The sequence below is a fragment of the Erigeron canadensis genome, chromosome 1 (genome assembly GCF_010389155.1).
Source record: "Erigeron canadensis isolate Cc75 chromosome 1, C_canadensis_v1, whole genome shotgun sequence".
NCBI lineage: Eukaryota > Viridiplantae > Streptophyta > Magnoliopsida > Asterales > Asteraceae > Erigeron > Erigeron canadensis.
In genome coordinates, this window is record NC_057761.1 from 27,605,713 (window position 1) to 27,624,708 (window position 18,996).

The window sequence follows — 18,996 nt, forward strand, 5'->3', positions numbered from 1 at the left end:
TATATATGTACTTAAATAATCATATAAAAATAGAAATTATTTTAATTAAATGAATTCTTAAATATTTCCATATATAACGTTTAACCTATTTTTACTCTAAGATGATTACAGAATTGATCAACTTATTCCTACGTATGTTTTATGCTTTATTTTTCAATATTTTTTTTTTTTATATAAATAAGTTAGTAAAATATATTTTAAAAGATTTAATTAATTAAAATGTATTATATGGTACAGAAAGGTTATTCTAGGAACCCTTAAAAAAGCAGGAACCTTTAGGTACCTTTTTCCATCAATATTTACAAGGGTAATATTATAATTTAATAATTGATTAGTAATTTGTTTATAAAATAAAGGAAATATAACTTTTCATACACATGTACATGATCATCACTATGACTATTCATGCACATGTGATCACTGATATGGTTGTTTATGCACATGTGATCACCGAGTAATTTTATGAAAACATTGTTTACAAAATATTAGCATCCATGTGCTCATGATACCGTTCATGCGCACGTGATCAACAACTAACCTCATAAAATATTTATTTGTAAAATAATTCATTAGAATATACTTACTTGTATACATATGTTCATATATTCGTGTACATATGATCAACAACTAATCTTACGAGACATTCATCTATAATATACTTGCACACATATGATCAAAGCAATGTAGTATACATGCACATGTGATCGCTAACTAAACAATAAAAAAATAGTTTTTTACAACATACTCGCATATATATATATATATATATATATATAATAGGATAAAGTTATTTTGAGAACCCTTTTTTTTACGAGAACCTTTAAGAACTTTTCAAATCAAGCCCAACCGATGATTGTTCTTTACATGAAAATTGTTTTTTGACTGTTTTCTGAATAATTTATGTGTAATTTTAAAGTTTTTAATTGTGTGGAGGCATGGATTGTCATCCGTTATACAATTATGTGGAGATTTGGATTCTTGATCACATGTGCACAAATATTGCTATGATTACATGTGATCGACTTGCATACATGTGATCATAGCAATATAATACGTGCACATGTGATCAAGAATTCAAATCTCCACATAATTGTATAACGGATAATAATCCGTGCCTCCACACAATTATAAACTGCTAAATTACACATAAGTTATTCAGAAAACAGTCAAAAAACAATTTTCATGTAAAGAATAATCATCGGTTGGGCTTGATTTGAAAAGTTCTCAAAGGTTCTCACAAAAAAAGGTTCTCAAAATAACTTTTCACTATATATATATATATATAGAAAAGTGAGTATGGGGTTGCATACACTTGACGAAGATATTGTATGCTTGTTCATGCATGTATCATGTATGCTTATATCCCCAATAGCATCTTTACCTTCACAATCCATGTTAAATCGGTAGTTCGGCTCATTATTTATAGACCTGGAAAAAGTTAAAGAAAAATTATTGAGAATAGGATATGATAAACCAAATATATATGACAAGAAAGTATTAAAACCTAATAAAATCTTTATAGCATTGTAAGCATAAGAAATATAATAAAGTAACAAGAAAGTGGCAATATCTTGATCCTAATGTTACTCGCTATTCGATCATGAACAAAAACTAACAATTAATTACAATTCTTTTCATTTCTTACAAATTACATACTCGTAATATTATTCAATATCCAGAGATTTTATTAAAAGGAGGCAAAAAAAAATTTACAGACTAAAGAACGTGTGTGTGTGAATTGTCAAAAAGTTTTTTAAAAAATATGTCACATGTCTGTGTGAAACGATGCATTGTGAAAAAAAACTTTCATTATAAGCTTTAGATTCTGAGAAAAACAAATAACAATTGGGTTTTTTAAGAACTTCCTCAGTTTTTGTTGGTCTTGATAGTTCAAAAAAGTAAAAAGGAATATTTGGGCTTTGGTTTTGAGGGTGGGCATTTCCCCTCCTAATTACATGTTGTCCTAATTACATGTTGGATCCGCCAATGCAGATAAGGAATAATAATAATAATAATAATAATAATAATAATAATAATAATAAAAGTGTTTTCTTTATGAAAGTTTAATAAAAGTGTTTTTATAATAATAATAATAATAATAATAATAATAATAATAATAATAATAATCATTATCTTAATCTTCTTAATATATACTATAAGACAGTTGAACTAATGACTTATTAACCAATCAAATCGTTCGATTTTATCAAATTGACTCTTGCTTATGTCATCATGTAGATAAACTATAATTTAAAAATTCTAATAATCATTATTCAAATATATTATTATATTATTATTTATATTAATTTGTAGAAAAAGTTTCATTAATTTACACTTTTTTGTTTTCCATCAATAATTTACACATTTTAACCCTGAATACTTATTTTATATTTATTTTTAGCCATCAACTTAAGAGAATTATTTAAAATTTATAATCATTTAATTAATAATTAATTAAAATTTTTTTAACATAATCTCTCAATAAAAGAAGGTACAGAATTTTATCTTTTTTTTTTTATTTATATATTAGCTTTGTGTATCTCTCTATATAACTAAGAGATGATATGTTTTTGATTATGTGTCAATTATGAAATCATGCCATGTAGGATTTTTTTCTAGGTGTCATACTTACATTAAATTCCTAATTTTAAGCAACTTTAGAAAAATTACACTTTAGCCTAATCATCATTAAAACACAATTTAAAAATTATACTTTAGCCTAATCATCATCATTAATTAAGTAATAATAAAAAAAAGTTAAAAATAAAATAAGACGGCAAAATATATCTTAATGGAAGCAAAGTATATTTTAATGGAATGGATGGATAGATTTATTATGTTATATTAATGTATATCGGCTAAATTCATAGATGGATTTCTTCTAAATTTTTTTATTTATGTTTATAATAATTATGCTATATTAAAGTTATAGTAAGTATATATATATATTCACCAATTCCACAATTCTTGTAGAAGGAAGTGGTGAAGAGGAAAGATGGTCAGCCTCACCTCTAGTAATACCAGTCTCAACTTCTACAAGTGGGGACATCATGACTGCAAATGGGTCATTGATAGTGGAGGGAGTACATGTAAATGTTGAGGGGGAATAAACTGAGCAGGTTGTTAGAGAGAATCTGGAGCAGGGTGCTCAGATTGATTTGAATAGGTTGGAGGAGAATGTACAAGTGGAGGACTAGGCAAGTGGAACCGGCCCAGATTGGGTTATGGCAGACTCTCCACTATCTGAAGGTAATGATTTTGATGTCAACATGAGTTTTCTGGGAGAAGAGGAAGTTGATCGCACTGTTAATTCTGTCTCCCAGTCAATTCTTACAGAAATGCCACCTCCACCATCAGAAAATACACCAACACCACCACCAGAAAAAACAACAACACCACCAACCACAACAACTTCTGAATCACCATGTGCACCAAAAAATCAACCCCTTCAAACCTCTGAACCCCAAGGTCTGGCAACGACTCAAACACTCGAAAATATTACAAGGGTGTTGCCAGTATCCTCTCTTACCAGAATAAATCCTTCAGGTGGTCTCTCCACTTTTTCTTCAACCGAGGTCCAAAGCCTTTTTGATAAGGTGGCGGACCTGGAGAGATCCCTCCAGACATCTTCTCAGGTTGTTTCTGACTTTAAATCTTTAATTTCCAACTGTATGAACTCAGAAATAGGTGTTTTTGCTGGGAATGAGAAGATGGTCTTCGAGAAACTGGATGAACTTGTAGTGGCAACAAAATAAAAATTCTGAATTTATACAAGTTGCAATCCAGGGATTAAAAGAGGATATGGTGACATCAGTCTAGACTTCCCTCAAAGCCGTAATTGTTCAACCTTTGGCAAGTCTGACTGGTAAGGTTTAGAATTTGACCACCATAATAAGCAATCTGGAAAGCAGGCCAACCCTTGACAAGAATTCGGTTGTCAGCACCCTCAGTGATGAGATTGTCAGAAAATTTAGGGGGGATATGCTGAAGGAAATAACAGAAGAAGTTTCTGAAACTATCATCAGAAATCTTCGTGATGGGTTGTTGCCTCAAGTAATCAAGATGATTGACAACCAGTTGCCTCGCCACTTTCCTCGGGATCTAGAAATAATCAAAAAGGAAGTGATGCAATTGAGGAAAACTGTGAATCTTATGTCTCCAGTTTCTGCCAGAACCTTTGATTCTGCTGACAGGCATAAACTGGATCTGGTGTGGAATCATCTTCAGTCTGGAGATGCTACCAAGGGGAAAGTTCCAAAGAAAAATCTGGTGGTGAACTTCAAACAAAAGTTGAAGTGTGGAAGAAGATTGTTGGAACAAATGTGCCTGGTACTGATGCCAGTGCACAACAAGCTCAAAATGTCACTGAAACTGAAGCCAATGTTCAAGTTGATAAAGAGGTTACTGGTACTGATGCCAGTGAACCAGTTTTCGAGTCCTTTCCAGATATTGAAACAGAAATCAAAATGGTGAAAAGAAAGAAGCATTTGGTATCGGGAGGGGAGCTTGAAAAACATACTAATGAAGAGAGTTCTGGTGCGAAGAACGTTGAGGAGTTTCCATCTGTTAGTGATGAAACATCCAAGAGACTGGAGCAACAATGCATAGCTATTGAAATCTTCAAGAAGAATCTAAAGAATGACTTGGTTGCTCACAAGTTAGATATGGCGAAAATGGGGACTCTGGATTCCTATCATGCTGGAAGGTTGGGTGTACCAGTTGAGGTTTACAAGAAGATGAAGGATGACCCCAGAATTCATCAATGCATTGCAGCTCTGGATGATGTTTATGTTTATGTAAGATCAATATACTCCCAGGATGAACAGATGTACGATTCAGAAATATATGGGGAGAGTATATTGGATCTGATTGCCAAGAGAAGGGAAGCACTGGATAAGCTTCAGACACAAGTAAGAAAGAATGTTGCAGTCCTTGAAAATGAATATAGAAAGAAGTTCAAGAGTCTGTCGAAGCCTCCAGCGCGAAGAACCAAAGCTGACAGAGATGCAGATCTTAGCACGTTCATTCCTTTGAACACTTCTAAAAGAATTAACAAGGAAAAAATTCAACAAGAGGTTGTTCAAAAAAAGGTGTCCAAGGAAGTTGATGACATGGTTAGGAAGGCTTGGACAAAAGAAAAGTACGAGCATTTGTCAAGATTCAGAGCTGATGTCCGATCAATATTGGGAGTTGAGATCCATCTGGCAGAGAATCATGATAACTTCTCAAAGTTCCATGTCAAACTCTTTAGAGAATGGAACTTTACTAATGAAAGAAAGAATACGTCAGTTAAGGCATTTGGTTGGTCAGAACTTAGAGAGATTGGCCTTTCCTACAGAGGCAAAGATGTTTCCCAAGATGTAAAATACTTTATGAAGAGGATTGGCAAGGAATGGATGAGGAAAGAACTGATGGAGATGGAGTTGGGTCTAAGGACTGCACTAACTACACCACCATCTCCAGGTTCAAAGAGGAAGGCCACAGAAGAGCCATCTGGGCATGATGAAAAGAGAAGGGTCTGAATCTTTATCCTTGCATAATTTCTAAACAAATAGGGGGAATTTGTTAGGTTCAGACTTACTGGACTCGCTCCAGACGTAACTATTGGAGCCCTATGAAGATTTGTCCAGAAATTATGTGAAGACCAGTGAACCAATGTACAGGAATCTGGATTCCACCAGATTGGTTCACTGGACTTCACTCCAGTCAAGATCTTTCCACTGAAGAACATTCTCACTGAAGTCTGAAGAAAGAAGTCTGACAAATAGCGAAGCTCACTGGCAGACTTATCAGATCTCCTGACTGGAGTCCTTGACAGTGTTCTAGACCTTACAAGTCTGAACACTGATTACGAGGAATTGACTTTATGCCTTTACATGCCTTTACCCGGACAATCCATTTGTCCTTTGTTAAAAGCCTTACACGCATGTAAAGGTGGTTGGTTAATTAGAAGACAAGTCACCATCAAGTGACTTTATTCTACTTTAACCAATGCATTTAAGGAATTAAAGTAGTTTCCTTAAATGCACGCAACCATATTTGTACGGCAAAAGAATATTATATTTATTCTTTTTGTCTATAAATACCAAGTCATTTCCCTCGTCTAAAAAACACACTTTTGCAATTTGGTGCCTTTGCTCAAATACTCTCGATTTAAACAGTTAAACTTCACAACTTTAATTATTTCGATCAAAAGAGTTTATTTAGCAAATATTTGATCACTTGTAATTCATACGGTTGTTTAGATACTTACTTTGTAATATCTTAGTTCCGCAACAACCTTGTATTTTATTTAACATCAATAAATAAAATACACTTGAAAATTACATTGTGTCTCACCATTTACTTTACTTGCTTATCTTTATATTGCTTAAGTTACGTATTACTTTATATATATTCTTGCATTTATATTTATTGTAATACTAGTCCAATCTAGTGCTTACTTGACTTGTCGCATTTATAGTTATTGTGATACTAATCCAATCTAGTGCTTACTTGACTTGTCGCATTTATATTTATTGTAATATTAGTTCAATCTAGTGCTTACTTGACATGTTGTATTCTACACTTGTGGGTTAAACCATCAAGTAAGAGATTTCACAGTCCAGCATTCGGTTGATTAACGTCCAAGTTAATCAAGTAGTTATGATTCTTCTCAAAACGCCTATCACCCATCTCTTCAAAACATGGACATAAATGTAATACTTAATGAATAAAATTGATACAAACCTTGTGATTTACTTTTATTTAAAAACTCAACTAGGTTATAAAATTTTGAAACATTTTCAACATTAACAAGATTATTAAAGTTATAGGGCGCGTTTAGTCGTGTAAAATGTTTTCTAGTTTCCATTTCTAATTTTTAGATCTGAAAGGAGTTTTCCATCTTTATAAAAGAAATGAAAATTTTGAAAATGCGAAACTAGAAAATGCTATATTAATTTTCCATATTAAAAAAATGTTCTAATATACTTGGTTAAGTAGGAGGTTGGGGCTCGTTGGGGCTGGGGTTAGGGGCGGAGCTGTGTGGGGGGTAGGGTTGGCCATGGCCCACACCCATCACATAGAGAGGAAGTGTATATAGCAGCTAATATGGTCGGTATATTTGAAGATTTGGCCAACCCATATCCATTCTTGTTTTCAGTTTTGGGCGATCAGGCAGATTCCTTCCCCTTTGATTATATTATTTTATTATATTTTTCTTGTATTCGTTGGGAAAAAAAGTTGCGTTCTTTTATCCGGCCGGTGTGTATGTTCATGTGTTTTGAAGAATGAAGATTTCTCTTTCTTTTCTTCTTTTGTCATTTTGTGCTATTAGGATAAAAACTATTTTCACATACACCCCTAGAGTTTTCTTATTTTTACAAATATTTTCCTTTTAGGCATTGATGGTATGTTTCAATTTTCAAGTTAACTAGCTTTTTGACCCCCGGCGTTGCCTCGGGAGGGTGTTGCCCAAGATCGATGTTGTGTCATGCAAACATATATATATATATACAACATTACTTAAAAGTTTAGAAACTAAAAGTTTACTATAAATGGTAGAAGAAAAAAAAAATAAGTGGTCAAAACCAAAAGTTTGATGGTAAAAGTTAGAAGCTTTAAAATGAGAGATAGAAAATAAAAAAATAAAAAGATTTGATGATTAACGTTAAATCCTAAAGTTAATTGGTAAAAATTAAAAACTTTACAAGTAAGTTATACTTAAGTTTGTATACCAAAAGTTAGAGCAAAGTTAAAAAAAAAAACCCAAAAGTTCAGTGGCAAAAAATAAGTTAGAATTTAAAAGTAAATTATACTTGTATATAAAAAGTTAGACTAAAGTTAAAAAACCCAAAAGTTAAGTGGTAAAAATAAGAAACTCTAAAAATATAATCTTATACTTGTATACAAAAATTTAGACCAAAGTTAAAAAACACAAAAGTTATGTGGTAATAATAAGAAACTCTAAAAGTATGCAATCTTTATAAAAAAAAAAGTTAAAATAGAAAAAAACGAAATAGCTGACGACAGTGTGATTAAAAGAATAAAAAAACTACGCACGCAAACCCGTACCTTTAGTTTTAATATATATAGTAATATAACATTATAAAATACTTCTATAACCGTTTTAAATTTATGTTTTAAGTTTATCAAAAATAGTATTTTTATTAATTTAATTTATTTGATTTATAATATTGATATAAATAATGATGTTACACTATTAAACTAGGAATTCAATAGGAAGGTTAATGGTAAAAATGATTTAGTATAGTGACTCATTATATTGATGACGTGACATTCATATACCGAATTTTAATATGACGGATTAAAATGGTCTTTTAAGTCAAGATAATTTTGTTTATCAGTCTAATGTATGTATATAATTTGGCATAACACTCCATCTAATTTTAAAAAGGGAATACATGTTGGTAAATGGTAACCAAACATTTCTTTTGTACTATCAGTGATAAAATGGATGATACTGTGCACAACGTTGTGTGCGTAACTCTTAGTTGTATGTCGATAAGCTAATTTATATAAAAAAAAACCAAATTTTGACCCATTTCAAGTTCTAAAAAAAACCGTTAGTGATTGTTTATCGTGATTAATTTTGGCACACCCTAACTTCGATTTTTGGCTCTGCCACTGACTAGGGTTTGACAGGGGCGGGGCGAGGGGTGGCGGGGGCAGGGACGGGGGCGTAGAAGGAGTGTTAATATCATTTAAGGTTTTTAAAACTTGAAAAATGGAAAATGAAATTAGGAAAGTGAAAAACAGTGTTTTTTGATTTTTTAGAAAACATTTTTATAAAACTATGATTTGATCACGTAAATGAAAACAGGGTATTTTCTCCGGCTAAACATGTCTATATAAACTTTATATCCAGCTCAAAATCAAAAACTTATGTCATCATCCAAATTCAAACAATTAAATAATCATTTCAGCACTTCATTAAACAAAAACACAAGTAAATAAGAACAAACATTTCATCAAACAGATTGTATAAATATTCAAAACTTTTAAAAATAAATCGAATCAAACCTTAAATGTAATCGAAACTGGTGAAAAGAAGAAACATAAGCACGGACACACTGATAATCTTCAAAACCCAAGAGTTATTTTAACAAAAGGAAGGTGATTTGAGTGATGCCAGTTTTCTCGGTGAAATGTGTTTGGGGGTGAAACTGTGAAAGTTTGTGTGATAAATTGGGGCGGGTTTGTTGATGGAGGCGGATAGTGGAGTTTGTCGAATGGGTCAAATTTGTGGGTCAAATGTTTTTATTCTAACAAACAAAACATTTTACTTTAACAAACTAGTAAGTAACTAAGTAAGTAACTGCTCAGTGCCGTCTTCTGCGGGTTTTGAGCCCTAATACCTCGACGGTGTATGGGGGATGTTAAGATGTAGACAGACCTTACCTCTACCTAAGTAGAGAGGCCGCTTCAAGTTTCTACCTAAATGGTAGAAAATGCCCTCCAACCTTTGTATGGGATGAGGATCGAACCCATGACCTCTGTCTCTAGAGGTCATGGGTTACTTGCACAAATCAATCTGTTTAAATCTCCACCTTCAAATGATTAGGAGCTGGCCATAAATATGTGTCATGCGACGATGTAGTGGCAACGCGGCGGCGGTAATGTGTGGTTATTAATGTAAAATTAAAATATTATAAAGAGAGTAATGTAGCTATTTAAGAATTAATGGTAGACATTGTAAATTAAGCTCATTAAAAGTATCATAAGTATTTCAAGTAAATCTCTTAAACATTTCTAATGAAATTTTTTAAATTAATGAATAAAAAATGAGGAACATTTTAAGATTAAACTAAAAATATTATAGAAACTAAATATTTAATAATGTATAGATATATTTACTCTTTCTCGAATTATTATTGGAAACTTATAGCTTTAAATCTTTAACTTTTGCACAAAACCTTAAATTAATTAACACAAACTCGGTATCAAACAAACACCATAACAAAAATGTCATTTTGCTCACATTTATCACTTCAAACTTCTAAAAAATGTGAAAAAACATGTTAATTTATTCACACTTAAAATTGTATTAAAAAAAATCCATACTTAAAAATGTGAAAAAAATTTAAGAAAAAAAGTTGTACTTTTTTCACAAATATAAATGTATAAACAAAATGTTCACATATAAAACTGTGAAAAAATGTCAAACATTTTCACACTTGAGAGCTAATTTGTCACACTCGATTTCCTCGCACTTCCTCTTGTTTGAGAAAAATTTGGTGTCACAAACTACTCACACACTTTTAAGTGTGAACAATTCTATACTTTTATACACTTAAAAATGTAAACTTTTTTTTTACATATATAAATGTGAAAATATTTTGATTCTTTAAATACTTTTAAATATGAGTTTTTTTCATACATTTATAAGTGTGAACAAATTAACAATTATTTTAACATTTTTTAAAAGTGTGAAAAAATGAGTATTAACAAATGACATATTTGTTGTATTAAAAATTCACTCTCAAAAATTCCATTTGTAATCATACTTTTCACTTAGAACACAATCAAAATTTATACTTTGCTATCTAAATAAAAATAGGAAAAATGTTAAATGAAGCTTTTGAGGTTTCACTTAACGTGTATAAAGAAATTATATTTTTTCATATTAAAAGTTTAACCCTGAATTTTATAGTAAGTGTTAATGCACCTTAACGAAAGTCCATATGGCTTCATTTAGTTCCCACAAAATAATATTCTCAAAACCGAACCAATTTGCTTAAAACCATCATTATGGTTAATACAATCTATCAACAATCGTTGTTTTGTTCTCATACTAATTATAAATAAGTAATTTTCGGTAATGGGTACGTAAATAATACTGGAAGGTTAAACAGAATAGAGACAACATATACAAGTTGTATTACTTGTATGTGATATTAAATGTCAAAAGGTAAAATAATACATGAAAAATGGGACAATTTATACTATAAATGATATTTCGCAAAAAAACCAATATTTTATATGGAATACATACAAATCAAACACTATTATTTTAGTTCTAATAATAGTCGATGTCACCTATCATCGGACTGCGAAAACGTTATTTACTGAATACCGCAACCAGCTAAATCGTTTGTAGATCCATTATCCATTTGCATTTGAGCATTTCCATATCTGAAGGCAAATCAAACTAAAACTTACACACTCCATCATCACAACAAAATCTAAAAAATAGATCAATATATTATAAAATACAATTATAATGCATGTTTTAACATACTTTCAACATTTTTGTTCCTCGTTCGTTTTTTTAAAAAAAATGAATCCACTTGTTTAGATATAAATTAACACTTAAATCTACTATTCTGTCATTAATCTAATAACTAAGTAATAAATCATTAATTTTTCCATACACGCATGCACCTTGATATATATATATATATATTTTTTAATATTCAATACAGTTTTATTAGAATGAAAAACTAGCGAGATGCTAGGGAAGAGTTTACAGTTACATAATGAAGTTCAAAAAATACATGCACGTCACGAAAATAGTTTCATGTAGCTACCGCCAACAAACTCATAGTGTGAGCTAGAGAATATATTTCTTTAAATTTTAGGAGACTTAAAGAAAGGAGTGTTATGAGGATTTTAAGTGATCGATCAAAATAGTAAGCGTTTTGTCTAAATATTTCTAATACATAATTCTGTGGAAACTGAAAAGGAACCATTAATTTTATCCAATAAAATTAGAAATGAGTAGAAAAAGAAAGGAATGCATTCGTCTTTTTCTCTCATCTGAAAAAACTAGAATTAAAAACTATTGTTGAACCTACACATAGTCACATACCCTTAGCCATTATCTATGTCATTGGTCTTGTGGATATCAACTGATAGAAACCAACTTGGTTTATGATGTGCTTTATTTTTTTGGATATCAAACTATGTGTTTCCATTTCTCAATACATGTTCTACGTCATGGTTTGCTTTCACGTATCATTCATGATAATAGTCATTCATATACATTATATCTAATATATATAATATTTTGTCATTCCAAAAATATGTATATGTAAATTCTTCCATTTTGTATTTTCCTAATCACATCCAGGTAGTATCCGGACTAATTAGCTAGTTGTTTATTAAAAAATAATAATAAAATATATATATATATATATATATATATATATAGGGATGAGATAATTTGAGACCACCTCTTATTTTAGGACCAACTAGGACCATTGATTTTTGTACACCATCATGATCTACTACGATATACAAGATTTTTTTGTAAAAACACTAAGACTTTCCGGCGATGGAATCCATAGAAAAATCATATGTAAGTTACTTACACATGATTTTTCTGTGGGCCCGTCGCTTGAAAGTCTTAGTGTTTTTACAAAAAAGTCTTGTATATCATAGTAGATCATGATGGTGGTGTGTAACTTACGAAAATCAATGGTCCTTTTTTGGACTTTTTTTAGTTGGTCTCAAATTATCTTTCCCATATATATATATATATATATATATATATCCAACTGAAAGTGGCTTGTGGCATACATCACTGCACAACCTCAGATTTTCGAGATTTTTTTGGAAGAGGGATCGACAAACTTCGAGCACTATTCTACTTTCCTACCTTATTTTAGTTTTATAAACGAACTAGATTTAGGATCACCCATGGAGCCATCAGTCGACAGCCCAAACGTATAAAGACCTTAGTTTCTCTTCTTCCGATTAAGCCCATCAGCCCAGTGCCCACTCATTGGCTTCATCACTTTTGTCAGTGATGGTACAGAAGTATTGCATTGTATTTAGTGACATTGGTACCGTTGTAAAAAGAGATTGCATTCGCTAAACGTATATCATTAACCCAAAGGGGTGCTTGGATTAGCTTATATCATAGGTTTTTCAAAAGTTAATAAGCATGTTTTTCATGACCTATTAGACTTAAATGAGCCAATAAGCTAGAGTTGATAGGCTTAAAACAAGTAAAATGGAGTTTATTGGCCTCTCAGAACTTCAATAAACAAGCTTACAACTTTATATGCTGAGCCAATCACCCCTATAATTAAAAACCAAAAAAACAAAAAACTAAAAAAACAAGGCCTCGTTACCAGAGATATTTAAAATCAAATACTCCAGCAAAAATATACTATTGATGTGAATTCTTAGGCTACGTACTAGTCACCTTCAGTATCGTTATCAAGCAAACAGAAGTATGACTACATATTCATCTCGCTTTACATGAGTCGCAAATGAGGAACTATGATAAATATAGATTCAAACTAAACTTATTTCAGAAAATAAGACAAAAGATCTTAATTCAAGATCCATATTTCAATTCCAGATATCAGAATCACATTTAGTAAAAGTACCGGCATATATCACTTACTATCAGTAAAATATTAAGGGAAACCAATTGGAACCCAAAATGACCATGAAATATTCCCAACCAAATCCTCTAATGTTTTGAATCAAATTGTAGTATCAATCAATGCTTTGAGTAATGTATAGTTGTTTTTAGATGAGAATCAATTACTGTCAATCAAGTAATCTGTTTTACCTCATGTAAGTATGTAAGATTGTATGTATCACCCCAATAGGTCTTTTAAGCCTCCCATCCTCTTAAAAGAGTAGCACGTGCAACCCGATTCACTCCCAATGTGAATGCTCCCATACGAAGGCTGCACTCGTGTGTCTGGCACATGTTCTTGATATCATTGAAAGCAACTGTCATGTATTTCTTCAGTTCATTATTCACCTTCTCTTCATCCCACATAAATCCCTGAATATTCTGTAAATTCAAGCACCATAAAAAGAGAATATGTGAGATTTCTACACAAAGATATTCTCGTTGATTAAGTTTCAAGATATAATACAAGATCGAATCTTCATCATTTTAGTCATTTCGTTTTATGGTACTTGAAAGTTTGACCCATAATCAAATGTTCATTTCTTAACATTTTATGTAAGGATAAAAAAAACAATGAAATGTTACTACTGTTTGTTTATTCCATTTAATACCTGAACCCATTCGAAGTAGCTAACGGTCACACCTCCAGCATTTGCATATATATCAGGAAGTACTACGATTCCTTTCTTTGACAGAATCTGTATTGATAAAAGATATATCTTACGGGAAAGAGGAATATATACTCAAATATAATGACTTGGTGAAGAAATATATTAGATTATTTGAATTGATTAAGATACCTCGTCTGCTTCAGGATCAGTAGGATGATTTGCAGCTTCTATGATGAACTTGGCTTTAACGTCTCCTGCATTTTCTCTTCAACGAAGATTTGAAGTAAGAAATTTAGAGTTCAGAATATGAAACTAACATCTTCTATTTCAGGTTGTCACATCAAAATTGCAACATTGGTTAAACCAAAGCCAAATTTAATCCATCTGTACACAGTCATTACTACTGTACTTGCTGGCGGTGATATTGATTATTCTTCCATGAACTCCTTTTGTTAGTTACAACATTAGAGGGCAGTTAAGGTATTTGACACATAGTTATAATAAAGACCGTGTTCAATACAATCTCCCCTTTATCCATTCTTAAACAACTTCATGAAAAGAGCATGTTACATGTCAAAGGGGAACTTAAAGAACCCAATACTAAACTAGAAAAACTCTCTCATATCAATCATGCTAATTTCTAAATACTATCACCTCATGCAGCTATAAAAGTAATGACTATTTGACGAGCTCAGAGAGTAACACTACTTAAGATCTTAGCTTAATTACTGCATCAATCACACAAAGTATAATTCATTTTGATTAACCTGAAAAGTCTAACACTTCCCTTCTTTTTTTTCAAATGATGAGTACTTTCTGACTTTTGAGGTCAGTCATATGACGTTCCAAATTCAATGGTGATATTATTTTTATACACATTTAAGACCATGCTATTGTAAACTTTATGATTCGACATAACTACCAATCCAAAGCTTGAAGAACTTAATAACAGATTTGAAGTATGATACAACTCGGTTGACCACAAAAGCCAAACTACCAACTTATAGAGCACTGCGAAAAAATTCATTAGATAATTTGAAGTAATTAGATGGCTGTGTGAATCATGTTTCTTGATATGACATATTGACCATACAAACAAGTCAATTTATGATGTTCACCGGAACATTCACATCTATACCAGAAAACTTTCCAAGAAAGACCTTATTTTGCAGTTACACACACTCTATTTTCAAAGCTCACAATCTATATTTAGAACCTCAAAACTGAATTGAGATTAACCTATAAAGAAACAAGTAGAAAGTGGTAAGTTTTTTTGAAATTTAAGGTGATACCTGGTGAGAACACCACCTAAGGCACATGGTATGAGTACATCACATTCATGAACAAGCAATTCCTTTGCATTCATGCTGTCTCCTCCATCGAAACTGCTTAAGCTTCCAGTTTCTTCTTTATGCTCGAGCAATGATGGTATATCAATACCATTTGGGTTCTTCACAGCTCCAGTAATATCACTTACCGCAACAATCTTGCCACCCCTTTCATGAACCAACCTAGCAACCCAAGACCCCACATTTCCCAAGCCCTGCAAAAGCCGACCTGGTCAATATGATAAAATATCGGGAAATATTTAAATGCTGGATGATGATTCATTACAAAAACAACGTACCTGGATAGCAAAAGTCAAACCATTGATGGATTTACCATGGTCAGCAAGTAAGGCTTCTGTTGCAAAAATAACACCTCGGCCAGTTGCAGCCTCTCTTCCCAGCGATCCACCAAGCTCCTAATAATCAAGGAGATGAAATAAATCATCTGACTGTCAAATATAGTAATAGCATGCTGTTTACACATATCATAATTACTCACTATTGGTTTTCCAGTGACAACAGCTGGAGAGTAACCATGAAATTTTGAGTACTCGTCCAAAATCCATGCCATAGTCTGAAAAATCCCAAACAGTCAGTAAGATAACTTCTTGGGTTTTATCTTTATCTAACTGTAGTTGTAGAAGAAAATAGATCTAGCTTGGTTATTAATGTAAGACATGAATCCTGTAGAATGATATCCAAATCATACAAAAAGAATTATTCTAACTTTTGCTTATTGAGATCGTTACTTTGAATTATCAACAATAAAGGTACAAACCTGAGCATTGGTGCCCATATCTGGTGCTGGAACATCAGTACGTACTCCAATTAGATCATGAAGCTTTTGGGTGAAGATCCGAGTAAGACGTTCTAGCTCCCTCAAACTCAATTCCTTAGGTGCGCACCCGATTCCGCCCTTTGCTCCACCATAAGGAACATTAACCACCGCAGTCTTCCATGTCATAAGTTGAGCCAAAGCGTTTACCTCATCATGGTCAACCTTGTAACAACCAATATACCAAACGAATCAAGCAACTTTGAAGGCAGTTATCACGACAGAAAAATAGAATGGGATACAATGCACAAATCTTCCCAGTTCCCATAAACTTTGGCGTGAAAATTTAAACTTAGGTTTTCATTAGTTGTTGTAAACTTATATCAAAGCCATGTCACATAGATCAGCATACTTGATAAGTAACCAAACAAAAGCAAAAAGTGAAAACGTGCTTTATAATTACTTTGACTCTTCATCGACTAAAACAAGTACTAATTCCGTTATGCAACTGAAGCAATGATATACAACCCCTCACATCTATCAAATATTTATGCAATCTTATTGTCGTCCTAGAAAATGAGAAGTCACATATACAGGGTCTTACTAAAATCAGTTAAACAAAGACAGTGAAACTGCATTTTAATTGCAGGAATGATCTATTGGTCTGCAATGGGTTGAATCCTAATCAGGTTTGACCAAAAACCGAATAAAAGGAAATGGAAGATAAAACGAAACTGATCTAAATTGGTACGGTTTAGTTTTATAACCATATTTTGGTCTCAAACCATGAACCCAGTATATATCCTTGGGTTGGCCTAAAACACTTTTTATTTCGAGTTTGAAAAGTGAAAAACCACAGTTCCAGTTTTGCACCATAGAGAACCAAACTGGCCGGGAACCAAATTCAAGTAAACCTTATATTACAAAGTGGATGTTAACAAATCCAACATAGAGAAATAAACCACTGTTGGTCGTAACCGAATTTTGCATATTCCCCTACGTATTAAATTCTTAACAGAAAATATTCATTTCACAACACGACGCTTCTAAACAAAATCAATCAACTAAAAATAGTATATTTGCTTGCCAATTACAATAATATTTTGGAACATTAAAACTGCATTTCAGAAAAACAAATATCCGCCAAAATCAACTAATCAACACCAGTTAGCATATGAACTGCAGAATTGTTCCGAAAATGTTTATCCAACTCTATCCAAAAATCTATCGTATATACCCAATCGTCAAGCATTGCTATTACACGTAACCTATGTCTTCTCATTACTTCATTAGGTAACCAATATTTTTTTATGACATTTTAACAATCATATAAGTAGTCACCTAATCTACTATATCATCAAAACAAGTATCACATCAACAACTTAAAAGTCAAATTAATCAGCTAACCACTTTTTTTCGCTGACGTGGCAGCCATATAAGTTGCCACATCACGAAACCGGGTCCACGCCACTGGTTTACAAGTCATAATAACATGTACCACATCTAGAAACGCCGCCACGCTGGCAGTTGACTAGGCATAACACGTCACATACTTACAACTACAAGTTTTCAACAGATCTTCCGATTAAGCTAGATACATTTTAAAACGCTTAATCCTAAAATATAAATATCATCATATCATATTAACAAATATAATAATAACAATAATAATAGTAAAAGTAAAAATTAATTAAACGAGAATCAAGTAATAAACAACCTCAGGATGAAACCGAATTCCGCCTTTCATCGGACCACGAGCGTTATCGTGTTGAACTCGAAATCCGACGAAACTCGCTAAACTTCCATCATCCTTGGGAATAGTACACTCCACCTGATGATCAACATACAAAATGTATATACATTTTTACATCAAAATCGATACTCATAACTAGAAACTACTACTAGAATATAATATACAGAAATAAATTTAAATTCAAAAATACAAAATATAAACCTTGATTTCTCTGAAAGGAATTAACAAACTCTTTTCAACCTTAGAATCTAAGTTGAGAAGACGTGCAGCATGACGGAAGTTACGGTTTGTTGCAGCTAAAGCATTCATTATTATTATTATTATTATTATTTTGTTTAAAACAGAGATTGCTATGTAACTGCTGGAACTGATGGAAAAAATGATGTTATAGGTGAGGAGTTTTGAAGAGCATTCAAAATTAAACAAAATGGAGAGCGGTTACTGAAATGCCTTTGATTCTATGGCGTGTGTGTGTGTATATATATGTGTGTGTGTGTGAATCACCTTTTTTTTTTCTCTAAATGGGAAATTAATTAATTAATTAATTTAATATTGATATTGGGAATTTGGGATGCTATGATGTGACTAGGATCATAGTTGGTTAGATAATCACGCGCTGGGGATTGGACTTGTAAGAATAAGAATCTTTTATACGTGAGATTAGAAAAGATATGCATATGTATTATGTAACATGGAAAAGGTCACTGTGGAACCATTTAAATTCAATGAACCATGAAAATCTTTAATAACATATTTGTAGTTAGGAAATTACAAGATATTTATTTTTATCATTATTCTAATTCGATGTAGGAAATAATAGGTTTCACTAGTTTCTTTATTTTTAGATTTATTTCATATTAAAAATTTATAAAAAAGGAGTTTAATGGGAGATGGGGTGGTGGTATTAACATCGAGAAATATCGATGTTTTGGCAAAGATGGATATTGGCTATGGTTAATTGGTGTGTAGGAGAAATTGATATATTATTTTTCTATTTATTTATTGTGCAAGAAAAGGTTAGACATAGTTCTTCGAAACTACTAAATTTTGAAATTTATATAAAATTATGACTAAACAATTTCTCATTTAATAAGACCGAAAGGTGTAGACATTGTATTCGTGACTTTCTCCAATTTTGTCACGTCACTTTT

General features: G+C 31.9%; 1 protein-coding gene across 2 annotated transcripts; it reads right to left on the minus strand.

Moving 5' to 3' along the window:
• Positions 1-10,939: 10,939 nt before the first annotated feature.
• Positions 10,940-18,162, minus strand: LOC122584765 (glutamate dehydrogenase 2). Of its 2 annotated transcripts, XM_043756822.1 has the most exons (10): positions 18,047-18,162; positions 17,810-17,923; positions 16,096-16,317; positions 15,817-15,891; positions 15,617-15,733; positions 15,282-15,532; positions 14,179-14,254; positions 13,990-14,076; positions 13,529-13,759; positions 10,940-11,136 (listed from the first exon to the last, which is right to left on the minus strand). In XM_043756822.1, exons 1-9 carry the CDS (start codon positions 18,152-18,154, stop codon positions 13,574-13,576), a joined length of 1,236 nt encoding a protein of 411 aa, XP_043612757.1. In that variant the 5' UTR covers positions 18,155-18,162; the 3' UTR covers positions 10,940-11,136; positions 13,529-13,573. The 2 variants fall into 2 exon arrangements, with proteins under 2 accessions (XP_043612757.1, XP_043612756.1); XM_043756821.1 differs by lacking the exon at positions 10,940-11,136 and having other exon boundaries at positions 13,284-13,759.
• Between the last annotated feature and the right edge of the window lie 834 nt (positions 18,163-18,996).

What these genes read in the sequence shown, in the direction of transcription:
- LOC122584765 (XM_043756822.1), bottom strand. Translation starts at nt 18,154, where the DNA reads ATGAATGCTTTAGCTGCAACAAACCGTAACTTCCGTCATGCTGCACGT. An exon ending in GAATTCGGTTTCATCCTGAG is followed by an intron (nt 16,318 to 17,809) that starts GTTGTTTATTAC and finishes GGTTGTTACAAG; the next exon opens with GTTGACCATGATGAGGTAAA. An exon ending in TTGTCACTGGAAAACCAATA is followed by an intron (nt 15,734 to 15,816) that starts GTGAGTAATTAT and finishes CTTGATTATTAG; the next exon opens with GAGCTTGGTGGATCGCTGGG.